Source organism: Oncorhynchus tshawytscha, linkage group LG10, assembly GCF_018296145.1.
Source record: "Oncorhynchus tshawytscha isolate Ot180627B linkage group LG10, Otsh_v2.0, whole genome shotgun sequence".
Lineage (NCBI taxonomy): Eukaryota > Metazoa > Chordata > Actinopteri > Salmoniformes > Salmonidae > Oncorhynchus > Oncorhynchus tshawytscha.
In genome coordinates, this window is record NC_056438.1 from 62,862,196 (window position 1) to 62,881,247 (window position 19,052).

General features: G+C 41.0%; 1 protein-coding gene across 1 annotated transcript; it reads left to right on the top strand.

Annotated features, from left to right (window-relative positions):
• The first annotated feature begins 6,078 nt into the window (after window positions 1–6,078).
• Window positions 6,079–15,227, top strand: LOC112260591 (retinoid isomerohydrolase). Its single transcript, XM_024435821.2, has 13 exons — window positions 6,079–6,180; window positions 6,613–6,695; window positions 8,425–8,575; window positions 8,679–8,786; window positions 10,309–10,450; window positions 10,691–10,838; window positions 11,031–11,112; window positions 11,273–11,405; window positions 11,594–11,745; window positions 11,982–12,111; window positions 13,666–13,875; window positions 14,058–14,169; window positions 14,601–15,227. Exons 1-13 carry the CDS (start codon window positions 6,170–6,172, stop codon window positions 14,744–14,746), a joined length of 1,608 nt encoding a protein of 535 aa, XP_024291589.1. The 5' UTR covers window positions 6,079–6,169; the 3' UTR covers window positions 14,747–15,227.
• Window positions 15,228–19,052: the final 3,825 nt, after the last annotated feature.

Here is a 19,052-nt window from a genome sequence, read left to right on the forward strand (position 1 = left end):
ATGCGCACTGTGAAAATCCTGCAGTGATGTAGATAGTTTACACGGGCGTGGGATGGACAACTGGCGGCGGGAGGGCCGCCCCCCTTTTGAACGCCCTCGGACCAATTCAGTCAGGGTCTCAATTTACTGTTGTTGCAAGTTATGTAGAATAATATAATACACAAGGTACACTATCGTAATTTGGTTGTGAATCAGCAGTTGTTCTCTTATGTCAGCCACTGATAGCCACTCAATTAGTCCATGTCAGCTAACATTTTTAGATTTTTAAATTAGTTTAGCAGCCAGCTGATTTTGATAGTCAGTCTCACTCGGGTATCATTTAAACCTGCCAACATTTTTCTCCACCCTATGGAAAAATGTGTAGAATTGCAGGAAATTAGATGTAAAACAGCACTTTTGCATCTCTGCCCTATGGCAAAATGAGTAGAATTGAATGAAATTAGCTATAAAATGCAAAGTCTTCTCTCCACCCCATGGCAGAATGTGTACAAAATTTTAAAAATTCTCTCAGGTGTTAAGACAGAGGCTGCTAAAATGTTTTGCTCGAAATATGGTGGGGGGTGGTGGTATGCAGAGCAACTGACTGTAGCCCCTCATGATGAATTTTTTGGGGCCCCCACCCTGAGCTAGCGTGTAGTGTTTTGTTTATTTATACATTTTTTATTACAAGTACAAATTACAAATATCAGGCTCAAATATTTGTTATACAGATGATCAGCATTCAACAACTTACATCACTAGTAGTGTTAATGTGTGTTAGTAAAAGTCTGTCTCCCCCAGGAATCAAATTGTGAAATTTATCACATTTCTGTGTCATGTAATAAACAGTGAACTATATTTCTAGGCAAATTGAAATAGATAGTGCAAGGCCAAGAGATATCTTGATCCCCCTGTTCAGATGGAAATCATGATTGATAACAGACATTGAATATTTGAATATGTTATATCACAAAAGTGAAATAAACAAGCCAGAGCAATAATTGTATACAAAAATTTTCAACTGTTTTAGTGGTCTGTTTATATCACTTTACATCAGTAGGAAATAATAGGACATGGATGTATTCATGATTTTATTACAATATCTCAGTAGGGCTAATCACTGTTCATGTTAGATTTGTTGGTAACCAATGGCTTTGTTGAGGTCATTGATTTGAAAGTTATTAGGCTGACAAGTGTTATGTGGATATTGACTATGTTTCAACCAGAATGGGTACAGTAACGTGTCAACTGAGACTTAGATGGTTTATGCAAATCTTTGCAGGAATGCAGTGTAGAAAATCAAAGCTCTCCTTTTATCCGCCTCAACAACAATAGGCCTTATATTCCCACCCAAAGCTTCACTCTGACGCTCAGTGTTTGTGTTTGGTACAAATCTGCCACAGCAACGTAACAATGGATTTGGTATTCATCTAAACGTTTTCAGAGAGTGAGTGTCCCTCTGTTCACAGAGTTTTTCATGATCAGCTGTGGCAGCCATTTAGTTTGATGAAAAATGTATACTTTTGTGCCGAATACAACAGGTGTTACAGTGAAATGCTTACTTACAAGCGCTTAACCAACCATGCAGTTTTATGCAAAATAAGTGTTAAGTAAAAAATAGATAAATAAAATTAAAAGTAAAAAATCATTAAAGAACATCAGTAAAATAACAATAGCAAAGCAATATACAGGGGCTACCGGTACAGAGTCAATGTGCGGGGGCACCGGTTAGTGAAGGTAATTGAGGTAATATGTACATGTAGTTAGAGTTAAAGTGACTATGCATAGATAGTAAACAGAGAGCAGCAGCAGCGTAAAAGAGAGAGGGGGTTCAATGCTTATAGTCTGGGTAGCCATTTGATTAGCTGTTCAGGAGTCTTATGGCTTGGGGGTAGAAGCTGTTTAGAAGTCTTTTGGACCTAGACTCCGGTACTGCTTGCCATGCGGTAGCAGAGAGACCAGTCTATGACTAGGGTGGCTGGAGTCTTTGACATTTTAGGGCCATTTTTAGGGCCTTCCTCTGACACAGCCTGGTATAGAGGTCCTGGATGGCAGGAGGCTTGGCCAAAGTGATGTACTGGGCCATACACACTACCCTTTGTAGTGCCTTGCGGTCAGAGGCCAAGCAGTTGCCATACCAGGCAGTGATGCAACCAGTCAGGATGCTCTCGATGGGGCAGCTGTAAAACTTTTTGATGATCTGAGGACCTGTTTTAGTGGTCGGTCTTTTCAGTCTCCTGAGGTGGAAAAGGCTTTTTTGTGCCCTCTACACGACTGTCTCAGTGTGCTTGGCCATGATAGTTTGTTGTTGATGTGGACACCAAGGAACTTGAAGCTCTCAACCTGCTCCACTACAGCCCCGTCGATGAGAATGGGGGCATGCTCGGTCCTCCTTTTCCTGTAGTCCACAATCATCTCCTTTGTCTTGATCACATTGAGGGAGAGGTTGTTGTCCTGGATCTTTATACATAGATACATAGATGCATGCTTACTTCTAGTCCACGTGAAAATATGTTAGGTATATTTATCCCTTGAAACCTGCCCCTTTGATCTGTGAATTATACTATTCGTGATTTATAATTTGTTAGTGATGTAATTGGATACTAATGATTGTTTATTTATCATTGAGGCTACTTGCTCATTGTGCTTTGGTCCGAGTTTGAAGTTGCCTGTGTCTGTCTAAAAAAGCAACCAGCTATAATCCAGGTAGCTAGGGGCTTAGTACTCTGGACATGTGCAGAGGACAATCACCACATTGTTCTTTAGTCTCCTGGGAAAAAGCAACCCGCTCATATGAGGACAGCAAATTGTGTGCCCCTGGCAAAGTTCTGATGGCTACCTCTGTTCTTTACAAAATAACTGTCAAAACAAGTTTGTTTGCCATGATGCTATCAATTAAATTTTTCACACTACACAAAATAGTACCCAGTATTTTAATATGAACATGATTAATGTTGGTAAAAATAATTTGACCTCTACAGTGTTTAGTTACTGATGTGGTGCAAAACAATACACGACCTTGTGTTGTATTTTTTTAGACACATTTCCCTACTTTAAAATCATGACTAATGTTACTTGTAGACATACCCAAAAGTATGTATTTATCATGAGAGGGCCATAAACAGTACCAAGTAATGCTTATACCAAGTAATGCTTATGTCGGAAAGATATCAGTTTGTCTCTGTGAATGGTTTCTCCTCTGACAAATCAACTGTAAATTTCGGTGTTTCTCAAGGTTCCGTTTTAGGAACACTATTGTTTTCACTATATATTTGACCTCTTGGGGATGTCATTCGAAAACATAATGTTAACTTTCACTGCTATGCGGATGACACACAGCTGTACATTTCAATGAAACATGGTGAAGCCCCAAAATTTCCCTCGCTAGAAGCATGTGTTTCAGACATAAGGAAGTGGATGCCTGCAAACGTTCTACTTTTAAACTCGGACAAAACAGAGATGCTTGTTCTAGGTCCTGTTGAATATGACAATTAATCTTAATGGTTGTAGAGTCGTCTCAAATAAAACTGTGAAGGACCTCGGCGTTACTCTGGACCCTGATCTCTCTTTTGAAGAACATATCAAGACTGTTTCAAGGACAGCTTTTTTCCATCTACGTAACATTGCAAAAATCAGAAACTTTCTGTCCAAAAAGGATGCAGAAAAATGTATCCATGCTTTTGTCACTTCTAGGTTAGACTACTGCAATGCTCTACTTTCCGGCTACCCGGATAAAGCACAAAATAAACTTCAGTTAGTGCTAAATACGGCTGCAAGAATTCTGACTGGAACCCCAAAATTTGATCATATTACTCCAGTGCTAGCCTCCCTACACTGGCTTCCTGTCAAGGCAAGGGCTGATTTCAAGATTTTACTGCTAACCTACAAAGCATTACATGGGCTTGCTCCTACCTATCTCTCTGATTTGGTCCTGCCGTACATACCTACACGTACGCTACGGTCACAAGATGCAGGCCTCCTAATTGTCTCTATAATTTCTAAGCAAACAGCTGGAGGCAGGGCTTTCTCCTATAGAGCTCCATTTTTATGGAATGGTCTGCCTACCCATGTGAGAGACGCAAACTCGGTCTCAACCTTTAAGTCTTTACTGAAGACTCATCTCTTCAGTGGGTCATATGATTGAGTGTAGTCTGGCCCAGGAGTGTGAAGGTGAAAGGAAAGGCTCTGGAGCAACGAACCGCCCTTGCTGTCTCTGCCTGGCCGGTTCCCCTCTTTCCACTGGGATTCTCTGCCTCTAACCCTATTACGGGGGCTGAGTCACTGGCTTACTAGGGCTCTTTCATACCGTCCCTAGGAGGGGTGCGTCACTTGAGTGGGTTGAGTCACTGATGTGATCTTCCTGTCTGGGTTGGCACCCCCCCTTGGGTTGTGCCGTGGCGGAGATCTTTGTGGGCTATACTCAGACTTGTCTCAGGATGGTAAGTTGGTGGTTGAAGATATCCCTCTAGTGGTGTGGGGGCTGTGCTTTGGCAAAGTGGGTGGGGTTATATCCTTCCTGTTTGGCCCTGTCCGGGGGTGTCAACGGATGGGGCCACAGTGTCTCTTGACCCCTCCTGTCTCAGCCTCCAGTATTTATGCTGCAGTAGTTATGTGTCAGGGGGCTAGGGTCAGTTTGTTATATCTGGAGTACTTCTCCTGTCCTATCCGGTGTCCTGTGTGAATTTAAGTATGCTCTCTCTTTCTCTCTTTTTTTCTCTCTCTCAGAGGACCTGAGCCCTAGGACCATGCCTCAGGACTACCTGACATGATGACTCCTTGCTGTCCCCAGTCCACCTGGCCATGCTGCTGCTCCAGTTTCAACTGTTCTGCCTGTGATTATTATTATTTGACCATGCTGGTCATTTATGAACATTTGAACATCTTGGCCATGTTCTGTTAGAATCTCCACCCGGCACAGCCAGAAGAGGACTGGCCACCCCACATAGCCTGGTTCCTCTCTAGGTTTCTTCCTAGGTTTTGGCCTTTCTAGGGAGTTTTTTCTAGCCACCGTGCTTCTACACCTGCATTGCTTGCTGTTTGGGGTTTTAGGCTGGGTTTCTGTACAGCACTTTGAGATATCAGCTGATGTACGAAGGGCTATATAAATACATCTGATTTGATTTATACTTATCCTGTCAAAAATATTAAAATATCACCTTTCTGGTAGTCACTTTTGAAGACACAAGCTCAAGTACACAGTACAAATATGATACAAATATTAAATATTTCTTTCTCCTATTCAACAGAAGTGTGTGTGTGTAGGGGGAAGGGGGGGTTCATAATTGACACCCAGAAAATGTGATGTGTAGCTCCCTATGCAAATAAGGTGTCAGATTTCACATACTGCATTTTAGACAAGAGCGGAGAGTGACATGTGAAGCGGGACAACCAGAGCTTTCACGGAGTGCACAGCAATTGATGTTGTGTCATTCCACAAGTGCTCTGTACACAAAAATGTCGGTCAGAACGAGTCCAGACCCGCTCAAAGTCCCATACATAGGGGACTTAACATTTATAGACCCCAATGTACACAAAGTACTGTATTACTCCGTAGAAATGTACATTTAAATAAGCAATACTCAGCCGAGATAAGCATTTACACAGTAACTCTGAATCATTCATGCATATATACAAGTCAAGAGCATAAGGCCCATTTGAAATTGGTGCCTTTTGACTATTGTTAATGTTCTGCCAAATAGTCAATTGAGCAGGAGGGTAAGGTAAATCTATCCCAGTTACAAAATGTAGTCTACAGGAAAGTAGAAAATAATTACATTAATTTAGTGAAATGCCATGAAATGTATCTATCTATAGGCTCTCCCTGCTACTGTGGTTTGGTAAATATATAAATGATTGAACAATCACATCTTATGTTATTGCAACACATTTGCCAGGCAAACACAGGCCTATTGATTTTGTGAAATATTCAGGCAAAATAAATCCGGTTTTAGAGGGCCACCATTGTGCAACCAAGCTAAGGATATTGGCACAATGGCATTCTTTCTCACGATGCAACCTGATTGGTCAAGAGAAAGGTTACAGCCACTCAGGGTCGAGAAAGAGAGAGGGGCTCGATGTATAAAGACGCTAAACCCACTGGGAGCGCCAAGACTTCCAGTTCAGAAGTGATCTGAAGCCACCTGTATGTGAGTGAGTGTGTGTCTCTGTGCTCCCACAACAAGGAGGAACCATGGTCAGCCGGTGAGTGATGGTTCATTTATTTAAGTCTGAATTCATGTCTGAACTCTCACGCTGTCAAGGGTCAACCATAGGGATAAAGTGGAAAATGTCAACTTTGAAAAATCTAACATATTTCATGCAAGTAGACCAATTTTATTTGGAATAATGTGTGTTGCTTTACTCAATAAAGAGAAAATATGTATGAATGTATGCATTTTGAATTATGTTTGAGAAATTCCTCCTTACCTATTCCCAAAGAGCTACACTCCTGTAGGTTTTCACTTGAACCCTAATCTAGTGTACCTGATTCTAATAACTAGCTGGTTGATTACCTGAACAGGTTAGTTACAACTGGGGTTGGATTGAAAACCTACAGAAGGGTAGCTCTTCAGGAACAGGGTTGGAGAGCACCTGGGCTTCAGTTACTTACATTTTTTTCCTTCACAAAACCAGATTTGAGCACCCTGCTGGTGGCTACAAGAAGATCTTTGAGACAGTTGAGGAGTTATCAGAGCCTGTCCCTGCAACAGTTACAGGTTTGTTAACTACATATTTATTTGGTCATATGAAGCACGTTATGTTAATTAATTTTCCTACACTACATGACCAAAGTATGTGGACACCTGCTCATCGAACATCTCATTCCAAAATCATGGGCATTCATATGGAGTTGGTCAGCCCTTTGCTGCTATAACAGCCTCCAATCTTCTGGGAAGGCTTTCCACTAGATGTTGGAACATTGCTCTGGGGTCTTGCTTCCATTCAGCCACAAGAGCATTAGTGTGGTTGGACACTGATTTTGGGGGCGATTAGGCTTGGCTCGCAGTCGGCGTTCTAATTCATCCCAAAGGTGTTCTATTGGGTTGAGGTCAGGGCTCTGTGCAGGCCAGTCAAGTTCTTCCACACCAATCTCAACAAACCATTTCTGTATGGATCTCGCTTTGTGCACAGGGGCATTGTCATGCTGAAACAGGAAAGGGCCTTCCGCAAACTGTTGCCACAAAGTTGGAAGCACAGAATTGTCTAGAATGTCATTGTATGCTGTAGCCAGTGGTGTAAAGTACTTAAGTATAAACTCCCAGTAATTTATTTGATACTTAAGGACATTTTAGCAATTACATTTACTTTTGAATACTTAAGAATATTTAAAGCCAAATACCTTTAGACTTTTACTCAAGTAGTATTTTACTGGGTGAATTTCACTTTTACTTGAGTCATTTTCTATTCAATTTTCTATTAAGGTATCTTTACTTTTACTCAAGTATGACAACTTGATACTTTTTCCACCACTGGCTGTAGCATTAAGATTTCCCATCACTGGAACTAAAGGGCCTAGCCCAATCCATGAAAAACAGCCCCAGACCATTAATCCTCCACCAAACTTTACAGTTGCCACTATGCATTTGGGCAGGTAGTGTTCTTCTGGCATCTGCCAAACCCAGATTAGTCCGCCGGACTGCCAGATGGTTAAGTGTGATTCATCACTCCAAATAATGCATTTCCACTGCTCCAGTGTCCAATGGCGGGAGGTTTACACCACTCCAGCCGACGTTTGGCATTGTGCATGTTGTTCTTAGGCTTGTGTGTGGCTGATTGGCCCTGGAAACCCATTTCCAGAATCTCCGGACGAACAGTTATTCTGCTGATGTTGCTTTCAGAGTCAGTTTGGAACTCGGTAGTGAATGTTGTAACCGAGGACAGACGCGCTTCACTCCGCGGTCCCGTTCGCTGAGCTTGTGCGTTCTACCACTTCGCAGCTGAGCTGTTGTTGCTCCTAGACGTTTCCACTTCACAATAACAGCACTTACAGTTGACCAGGGCAGCTCTAGCAGGGCAAAAATGTTGCTAACTGACTTGTTGGAAAAGTGGCATCCTATGACGGTGCCACGTTGAAAGTCATTGAGTTCTTCAGTAAGGCCATTCTACTGCCAATGTTTGTCTATGGAGATTGCATGGCTGTGTACCTGATTTTATACACCTGTCAGCAACAGGTGCAGCTAAAATAGCCAAATCCACTTACTTCAAGGGATGTCCACATACTTGTGTATATATAGTGTAGATTTCTGGTACCTTCAATCCTAAAAATCCACCATCCTAAAATGAGAACACAAATAAATCACTGCCATCTTGGAAAATTCATGTGAAAACAGTACTGTATCTATGAGAAACATCCCCTAATATACCTGTTACCTGCTCTAGATAAAATCACATTGAACAGTTCATTGATCAATTGTTTGACAAAGCTCTTTTCTCTCACATCTACAGGTAGGATTCCTTCATTTCTGAAGGGAAGTCTTCTTCGTCTGGGCCCTGGCCTGTTTGAGGTTGGAGATGAGCCTTTCTACCACCTCTTCGATGGCCAGGCCCTCATGCACAAATTCGACTTCAAAAATGGCCAAGTCACCTACTTCAACAAGTATGAATGGATTAATATTATCTGTTAGAGATCAGTGGTTACATTGCATTTGAGTCTAATTAACCTAATGGATTTGATACCCATCTCTATCTTTATCCTTTAGGTATGTTAAAACAGATGCCTATGTGCGTGCCATTACAGAAAAGCGTGTGGTGATCACTGAATTTGGCACCTTCGCCTACCCAGATCCCTGCAAAAACATCTTCTCCAGGTTGGTAGCTAACCTCATCAGATGAATAACATAGCCGCAGGTTGGAGGCAGACCTGTAGGGTAGTCAATCGCTGGCACATCCACAAAGTCATACAATGTGATTTTAAACCTAAGCCTAACCACACTGCTAATCTTATGCCTAACCCTAACCTTAAATTAAGACCAACGTTTTTTTAACAATATATAGGCAATTTGACAATGCAGCTGTCCTATCTAGTGGAAATTTCTCAGCCCTTCCTCCAGGACAATATTCATCCCAATAAACATCAACCTGCAACATATTTTTTTTGTTTATTTAACTTGACAAGTCAGTTAAGAACAAATTCTTATTCACAACGACGGCCTAAGAATAGTGGGTTAACTGCCTTGTTCAGGGACAGAAATACAGATTTTTACCTTGTCAACTTGGGGATTCAATCTAGCAACCTTTCGGTTACTGGCTCAACGCTCTAACCACAAGGCTACCTGCCGCCCCATATCCTGTAAATGGTTATATTTGCTTGCCATATAATGCCTTCAGAAGTATTCATACCCCTTCACTTATTCCACATTTTGTTGTTACAGCCTGAATTCAAAATGTATTAATATGACATGTATATATTTTTCCACCCATATACACACAATACCCCCATAATGACAAAGTGAAAACATGTTTTGAGAAACTTTGCCAAGTTTATTGAAAATTAAATACAGAAATATCTAATTTACATGTTAGAATCACCTGTAGCAGCAATTACAACTGTGAGTCTTTCTGGGTAAGTTTCTAAGAGCTTTGCACATCTGGATTGTACAATATTTGCACATGATTATTTTTGAATTCTTCAAGCTCTGTCAAGTTTGTTGTTTATAATTGCTAGACAGACAAGTCTTGCCAAAAATATTTCAGGTCATTAAACTCTGTAACTGATTTATTGATACACCATCCAACGTATAAGCAATGTCTGCTTTTTATTGATATTTTTATTGTACCATTAGGTGCCCTTCTTTGCGAGGCATTGGAAAACCTCCCTGGTGTTTGTGGTTGAATCTGTGTATGAAATTCAATGCTTGACTGAAGGACCTTACAGTTAATTGTATTTGAGGTCTACAGATATGATGTAGTCATTAAAAAAGAATGTTAAACAGTATTATTACACACAGAGTGAGTCCACGCAATACATTATATGACTTGTTCAGTACATTTTTACTCCTGAACTCATTTAGGCTTGACATACAAATGGGTTAAATACTTATTGACTCAAGACATTTCAGCTTTTCATTGTTTATGAATTTCTAAAAACATAATTCCACCTTGACATTATGGGGTATTGTGTGTCAGTGACACAACATCTTGAATTCAGGCTGTAACACAACAAAATGTGGATAAGTCAAGGGGTTGAATACTTTCTGAAGGCACTGTATATCTGATCCTTCATATCAATCATTGTGTATATTTTGACTGCCGTTGCCTTGATCGTGGTTTTAATGATGACTGTTGGATCAATTTCAAAACTGGTGTGTGGGTGTGTGTTTCTCTGTGCAGGTTTTTCACTTACTTCAAGGGTGTTGAGGTGACAGACAATTGTCTGGTGAACGTTTACCCCATTGGTGAAGATTACTACGCCGTCACAGAAACCAATTACATCACTAAAGTCAACACTGACACGCTGGATACACTGAAGAAGGTATTACTCTCCTCTTTTCCCCCAGGCTGAACATCCACCCCCCTTCATTACAATATTCACAATATACTGTACCAGAAACCACAGTGTATGCCTATATCCTTTGGCCTGATTCAACAGACTCAAAAAAAAAACAGAACAAAATGGAAGTCTCACTTCTCATTAATAGTTAGAACACATGCATAATGTATAACATAATAATGAATAACACATGAATAACACTATGACTTCACTTCTCCTCAGGTGGACTTGTGCAACTATGTCAACATCAATGGAGTGACAGCCCACCCACACATTGAGAGAGACGGAACAGTGTTCAACATCGGAAACTGCATGGGGAAAGGAGCATCGCTGGCCTACAACGTTGTCAGAATCCCACCCACTCAGAAAGGTTGGGCTTGTGTCCCAATTGATTCAAGAAAATAAAATGAAAGTTATTCATTCAGAATTAATGCACGTGTTCCAACTATTAAACTATAAAATGTAGGTAACATGTACTTAACTTGTTCTGGATAGGATAACATGTAGTAGTAAGGCAATCTGAAGGCTTCTGCCCTGATTGCATCTTGTGTTCTCTCCTCAGACAAGTCAGACCCCATTGAAAAGTCCAAGGTTGTGGTGCAGTTCCCCAGTGCCGAGAGGTTCAAGCCCTCCTATGTGCACAGGTGGGTCATAATAACAAATCCATCATGTTCATAGTTGAACTTGAGGTCCCCAAAACAGCAAGGAGTCGATCATGGACATGCCTCCTTCTGTGTTATTTGACTAAGCCATATAACAACTTACAATGCATGCCAACTTAAATGGTCTACATATCACCTTTAGCTTTGGCATGTCGGAGAACTACTTTGTCTTTGTGGAGACCCCTGTGAAAATCAACCTGCTGAAGTTCCTCAGTGCCTGGAGCATCCGAGGCTCCAACTACATGGACTGCTTCGAGTCCAACGAGGTTCTCGGGGTAAGGAGGCAAACACTCAGTAGATTTTAGTTTAAAGTGACACATTTCTATAGAGGACAATTATGTACAGTAACATCATACCTAGTCTCGACACCCAGAACCAAATCACACGTGTGCAGTCACAACAGACATAAGCATAACAGACATTATTGTCAAACCTAATAAACTTTTTAACATACATTTCACAGACATTGTTCCACATCGCCAGAAAGGACATTGGAGGAGGACAAGGAGAATACATTGACCATAAGTTCAGGGCCGCTCCCATCAACCTGTTCCATCACATCAACACTTATGAGGACAATGGTTTCATCGTGGCTGATGTGTGTACATGGAAAGGGTAATGGAACAGCTAAAAATAGTCTCTCTCATAAGATAGCAATGTCAATACAGTGGCAGATGTAAGTGACTGGATCAATTGTGGACTGAGGGATCTCAGGGGTGGCATTCATTTGAAGTGAATTGCCTTAGCAATGTCCTTTTTCAGAATAATTGATTAATGAATCCTAGCCCTTGGTCTTTAAACACGGTCTGTTTAAAGGATTAGGAAACTCATTCTCATTCATTTCCTGGTAGGTTTGAGTTTGTGTATAACTACCTTTGGCTGGCCAACCTGCGCTCCAACTGGGAGGAGGTGAAGAAGGCAGCCATGATGGCACCTCAGCCAGAGGTCAGGAGATACGTCATCCCACTGGACATCCACAGGGTAAGTCATTTCCTTCTCTTAAAAAAACTTTTTTTTTAGTTTACATTTCATCTACATATTATTTCTTAATTTTTAGACAATAAAGTGCATATGTGTTACCTTGTATTTATTTTATTTTGCATCGCAACGTGTTCAGTGCACTCAGAAAGTATTCAGACCCCTTGACTTTTTCCACATTTTGTTACGTTACAGACTTATTCTAAAATTGATAAAATAATTTTTCCCCCCCTCATCAATCTACACACAATAACCCATAATGACAAAGCTAAAACTGGTTTTTAGAAATGTATTAAAAATACAAAACTGAAATATCACATTAAATAACTATTCAGACCCTTTACTCAGTACTTTGATAAAGCACCTTTGGCAGCGATTAGAGCCTCGAGTCTTCTTGGGTATGACGCTACAAGCTTGGCACACCTGTATTTGGGGAGTTTCTTCCATTCTTCTCTGCAGATCCTCTCAAGATCTGTCAGGTTGGATGGGGAGTGTCTCTGCACAGCTATTTTCAGGTCTCTCCAGCAATGTTTGATCAGGTTCAAGTCCGGGCTCTGGCTGGGCCACTCAAGGACATTCAGAGACTTGTCCCGAAGCCACTCCTGCGTTGTCTTGGCTGTGTGCTCAGGGTCATTGTCCTGGTGGAAGGTGAACCTTCGCCCCAGTCTGAGTTCCTAACCTGCTCCAGAGTGCTTTTCATGAATGATCTCTCTGTACATTGCTCTGTTCATCTTTCCCTCGAAACTGACTAGTCTCCCAATCCCTGCCGTTGAAAAACATCCCCACAGCATGATGCTGCCACCACCATGCTTCTTCATAGGGATAGTCCCAGGTTTCCTTCAGACGTGACGCTTGGCATTCAGGCCAAAGAGTTCCATCTTCGTTTCATCAGACCAGAGAATCTTGTCGACGCGTCTTTAGGTGCCTTTTGGCAAACTCCAAACGGGCTGTCATGTGGCTTCCGTCCGCACTACCATAAAGGCCTGATTGGTGGAGTGCTGCAGTGATGGTTGCCCTTCTGGAAGTTTATCCCATCTCCACAGAGGAACTCTGGAGCTCTGTCAGAGTGACCATCGGGTTCTTGGTCACCTCCCTGCCCATGGCCCTTCTCCTCCGATTGCTCAGTTTGGCCGGGCGGCCAGCTCTAGGAAGAGTCTTGGTGGTTCCAAACTTCTTCCATTTAAGAATGATGGTGGACACTGTGTTCTTGGAGACCTTCAATGCTGCAAACATTTTTAGGTTCCCTTTTTGGTACCTGAGCTCAATTTCGAGTCTCTATAGCAAAGGGTCTGAATTCTTATGTAAATATGGTATTTCTCTTCAAAATAAAATCTTAATTTGCAAACATTTCTAAATACCTGTTTTCACTTTGTCATTATGGGGTATTGTGTGAAGATTGATGTGAAGATTGGAAAAAAATACATTTAATTCATTTTAGAATAAGGCTGTAACGTAACGAAATGTGGAAAAAGTCAACAGGTCTGAATACTTTTCGAATGCACTGTATATCTGCCCTAACTTATTAAAACTTTCTTTCATACTGATTGTGTGTTTCAGGAGGAGCAGGGAAAGAACCTGATATGCCTGCCGTACACCACTGCCACAGCAGTGATGCGTACTGACGGGACCATCTGGCTGGAGCCTGAGGTGCTGTTCTCTGGTCCCCGCCAAGCCTTTGAGTTTCCTCAGATCAACTATGAGAAGCATGGTGGGAAGAACTACTCATATGCCTATGCCCTGGGCCTCAACCACTTCATTCCTGACAGGGTGAGTAGTCTTGTTGTTTGCCACAAATCTATCTTCAAACTCTGAGAAGTGAATGGCAGAGGTCATAGCATGTTACCTGAGTGGCCATGAGTTTCTGTCTATATGTGGTTGTATATCATCAAGTTGAATGTGAAGACCAAGATGTGTATGTTAGACCTTGAGGAATCTCTATGCGGCTGTAGATCATCAAGCTGAACGTGAAGACCAAGGAGACCTGGGTGTGGCAGGAGCCGGACTCCTACCCCTCAGAGCCTCTCTTTGTGCAGACCCCCGATGGCGTGGATGAGGATGATGGTATGTACAGTATTGTACTGTACTCTTAGTGTACTATACTGTCACTGTTACAGGCATGGTGCAGGGCAAATACTGATACATAGTATTGTGTTTGTGTTAGTGTTTAGAAGAGAGTTTAAGAGACATTGGGCTCTATTCAATCCGCAATATAAATTGAGGTCATTTGCAATTGAGCTGACATATGCAGTGTTTATTGTGAATGCAGTCTCCTCTAAAGCAGGAACATTGCCTTTAAATTTCAATCACGCTGTAAAACTGAACTTCCGCAATGCGGATTGATTAGAGCCCTTTAGCTATTTATCCAGGGACAAGGTACTTAAATTTAGTAGAAAAATGTACTCAGCATAATTCATAAAAAGATGGGTTACAGTTACAATGTGTTGGGCACTGTGTTTTTCTAACAAACCGTGTGTTTTTCCAATGACCCACAGGAGTTCTGTTGACCGTTGTAGTATCCCCCGGGGCCCAGAAGTCAGGGTACATGCTGATCCTCAATGCCAAGGACATGTCGGAGATCGCCAGGGCAGAGGTGGACTGCCCTATACCCGTCACCTTCCACGGAATGTACAAGAAATAACATTTCAATAATCCTCCAGGCACAAAGACTAGTAGTCACCATTCCAGGGTATTCATACTAAGCATCACATTTCCCTCAGCAATAGAACAAACAAATAAACAATGACAAAGTATAGGCTACAAATAACTTGGCTTGTTGTGTCAGCAAAAACGTGGCAAGTATCTAATCATCTTCCATCATGATTTAAGTCATTTAACTTTCTGCCACCTACGATTCAGTATGGTTGGGCGTCCATTTGGATGAAAATGTACAATTTCGTGGTATGAATAGAACCTGCTGGTATCAGGGCATAAGTAGGTTTCCTACAATTATTTCTCAGTGGGCCCACAGCATAACAACATCAGCGGCCTCTCAGTCACGACACCCTGATTGGTTATTACAATTGTTGTGTCAGTGCTGGAAATCAATGAGTATGTTCACAGTACCATATCTCTTGAGTACTTCAGGGTTGGAATAATTAAAATATAATCAAAATACTGGCCTTTTTATTGTATGTCTGTTATTTTGGGAAAGAAAGTTGAATGTTGTGTGTAACTAATAATTTGACTATTCTATAGTGTATAAAAAAAATAAAAAAATCCTAGATGCACACATAGTACAGGTATATACATGAAAGAACTAGTCCTGAAGGACAACAATAAAGTCCATCTGCTCCATGTCATCTGTATAGCGGTTGTTTTGGCGGAGTCGAAGGTGGAACTGCATTGGAGCTGTGAAATCCACAAATGGCTCACAAAGCGGACATTGCCATTGGCTGCACAGAGGCACATTAACATAAATCCCATGCAGCATTGTTTGCAAGTTTGAACACTGGAATGTGAGATGTAATCTACACTTCCATTAGGATGATAGAAACTCTAATTAGTGTAATGATTTTTACATTTATTTCTATACAGCCTACACTTTCTCCTTCTGAACTTCTAACAGGAGTGGGACAGTGTGGCTTTGTGGCAATGATCTCAAGAGCAGCTGCTCACCGATTTGAAGGGTCCAACAGTTCCACCTCTGACACAGCCAAAATACCCGCTATGTCGGTGTCTGCTAATGCTGGTTAACTCTTGATCTGATTGAATCCAGGAGAAAGTCCCTCCGCTCCATGTTAATCAGTGGTGGTCGGTGCCGTTTAAGATGAGGGAGGATTTTTATGAGCATGGCCTTATATCTATTACAGCATATTGGATGACTGTCATTCATATTCCATTCACCCAGCTCATTGTAACATAGGGTTAGGTTAATACATGATACTCACATTTTCCCTATATCCATCATGAGGTTGCTACAACCTAGTTTACAATGTAGGTGCACAGGTCGAGAGAAAAATGTAAGAAATCAAGATGACACATTTAATACCGCCTTGCACGCTCTTGCCTGCATCTCTATCTGATCTAGGGTGTAATCATTAGTCTAACAGTTGCAAACAAGAGTATCTATTGGACATTTTCAGGTATGTTTATCCCTGTTCCGTTTGCTTCCGTTAAAGAAATGGCTGAATGAATACACCCCGGATCACACTCAAACACAGTTCATGTTCATAGTGGCCACATACAAACAGTGTTATCACTTTTCTTGATGTACAGTATAATTCCTTCTCGCATCTACACTCTCCTCCTTTCACCTTCACTTGTGGACTTTCTTTGTCTTTCTTTGAGTCATCTACTCAGCACATTTTATGCACTGCAGTGCTAGCTAGCTGTAGCTTATGGTTTCAGTACTAGATTCATTCTCTGATCCTTTGGGTGGACAACATGTTCATGCTGCAAGAGCTCTGATGGGTTGGTGGACGTCCTCCGGAAGTTGTCATAATTACTGTGTAAGTCTATGGAAGGGGGTGAGAACCATGCGCCTCCTAGGTTTTGTATTGAAGTCAATGTACCCAGAGGAGGAGGGAAACTAGCTGACCTCCGACTACATCATGGTGCTACCCTGTACTGTTGAGGCTACTGTAGACATTTATTGCAAAACAGTGTGTTTTAATCAATTATTTGATGACATGAATATATTTAGTATATTTGTATCTAAAAATGATAACCTTTCAACTGTTTCACTATTTTTATATTCATCAAATTCACTGAGGATGGTCCTCCCCTTCCTCCTCTGAGTAACCTTCACTGACCATTGCTCCATCGTGAAAAAAGGATCTGAATACATTATGAGGCTTTGCACCAAAAGCGCTGAGCATACTGAGTGTCACTACTAGTGAAAGGGCCACAAAGATTAGTTATGTTGCCAAAGAAAGTCAGATTAGGTGTATTTAGCTTCAAGAAAAAGAACAAACAGGTTAGGATGTTGCAACTAGTAATTTGTTTGACCGAGCCCATGTTTTGTACAATGTTGCCTAACGTAATCTTGCCTCCGTACCATGGCATTAGCCCCACTAGTCTAAGCTGGTCAGGCGATTGCATTGCAGCATTGATAAACTAAGCTGATCATACTGATTAATTGGGTCAAACGTCTAATCTGAGAAACAAACAGGCATGTCGCAACTAGTGACTTCTGTAAGAGCACAGATCATGATGACCATAAAAGCCTGGCTTGTGCAATATTGTATGTGGCAAAAGACTTTGAAACACCATTGCCATGATTATAGCAGCAACAAATCTAAGCAGAAATAATTACAGTATGTACTGTGCTGATAGGATAAAAGGGGAAATGTAACATTTGACTAACACCTGGTGTAACAAGATACTACAGTCTCAGAACAATAATAAGTCAGGCATGACACAAATGTGTGCTTTCTTGTTTATTTACATTTTTTTTACAGCTTCAATATGAGGGATGGTTGGCCTTTCAAAAACCAAGATTACAGGAGATGACATTTATTTTCAGAATCCTGAAAAACACTGCAAAACAAAGCTAATAATTGAAACACGTGTGTTGTCTTTTAATGTCACCGTGAAACCATGAGAGAAATCTTCCCTCTCTTACAAATATCTTTGGGACAGAGGTTTGCAAATGCATACTCAGGCCAGTGTAAACTCTAATGGGAAATACTTATCTCCCACAAACACAATGACAAACGATACATCTAAAAGGTAGGAGATACACAAACATCAATACAGAAAAGGGTATCACTATTATATAAACACAAAATGTAATGGAAATAGTTCACTGCAATGCTACTTCGCTACAAACAAAAATAAAAAAAGCAAAGAAAATGCTGGCATAGTTTTTTATTTGTTTTTTACAGCAAGAAAGAAAATTGCGCAATGATGACTGTGGGATTGAAAATATAGGTAAGTAAGCTAAGTACTTAAGGGAAGAAATATTATTCTATTCCATATTGTCTCATTCGAGACAAAGCAAACCTCTGTCCCCTTCACTCAGTCACTTCCACACAAAAACACACACTAGAATCAAGACAAGCAAAACAAAGCAGGTGCACACTACTGAATCACACAACTCATGAATACATATTCAGCTATTGAGCTTTACTTCAACTTGATACGTGACCAATGGTAGCATTGACAGCATTATCAATATCAATCTTAACTTCTGTGCTGCGAAAAGAAGAAACAATATTGAAAAGTGCAAGGTTATAGGTATATATATATTAATATAATGCTTCCGTTATTGTCCTATAAGTAAAGTGCAAATCTTAGGATCAGATTAACGTGTGTGCAAGCATTCCTAACTTTTAGACGGATCCTCCTGCACACGCACAAATGAGCCCTTTACATTGTCTGACAGCTATGCTACTCCTCTTATTGTAAAACCTATAAACCTTACACAGGGTGATTGACATACAGCTCATCCACTTCTTCAGGCCATTTGGAATGGCAGTGGAGCCATTTAGAATGGTCAATCTGAAAGACAAAACAAAAGGTAACGGATGTACACTAATGTTCAAAAGTTTGGGGTCACTTAGAAATGTTTTTGTTTCGAAAAAAAAAATAAAAAAATGTGTCCATTAAAATAACATCAAATTGATCAGAATCCCAGAGTAGCCTCTTCACTGTTGATGATGAGACAGTTGCCAGTTGAGGACTGGTGAGGCGTCTGTTTCTCAAACTAGACACCCTAATGTACTTGTCCTCTTGCTCAGTTGTACACCGGGGCCTCCCACTCCTCTTTCTATTCTGGTTAGGGCCAGTTTGCGCTGTTCTGTGAAGGGAGTAGTACACAGCATTGTACGAGATCTTCAGTTTCTTGGCAATTTCTCGCATGGAATATCCTTCATTTCTCAGAACAAGAATAAAATGACAAGTTTCAGAAGAAAGGTCTTTGTTTCTGGCCCTTTTGAGCCTGTAATAGAACCCACAAATGCTGATGCTCCAGATACTGAACTAGTCTAAAGAAGGCCAGTTTT

What these genes read in the sequence shown, in the direction of transcription:
- LOC112260591 (XM_024435821.2), top strand. An exon ending in TGTCCCTGCAACAGTTACAG is followed by an intron (nt 6,696 to 8,424) that starts GTTTGTTAACTA and finishes TCACATCTACAG; the next exon opens with GTAGGATTCCTTCATTTCTG. An exon ending in GATGTGTGTACATGGAAAGG is followed by an intron (nt 11,746 to 11,981) that starts GTAATGGAACAG and finishes ATTTCCTGGTAG; the next exon opens with GTTTGAGTTTGTGTATAACT.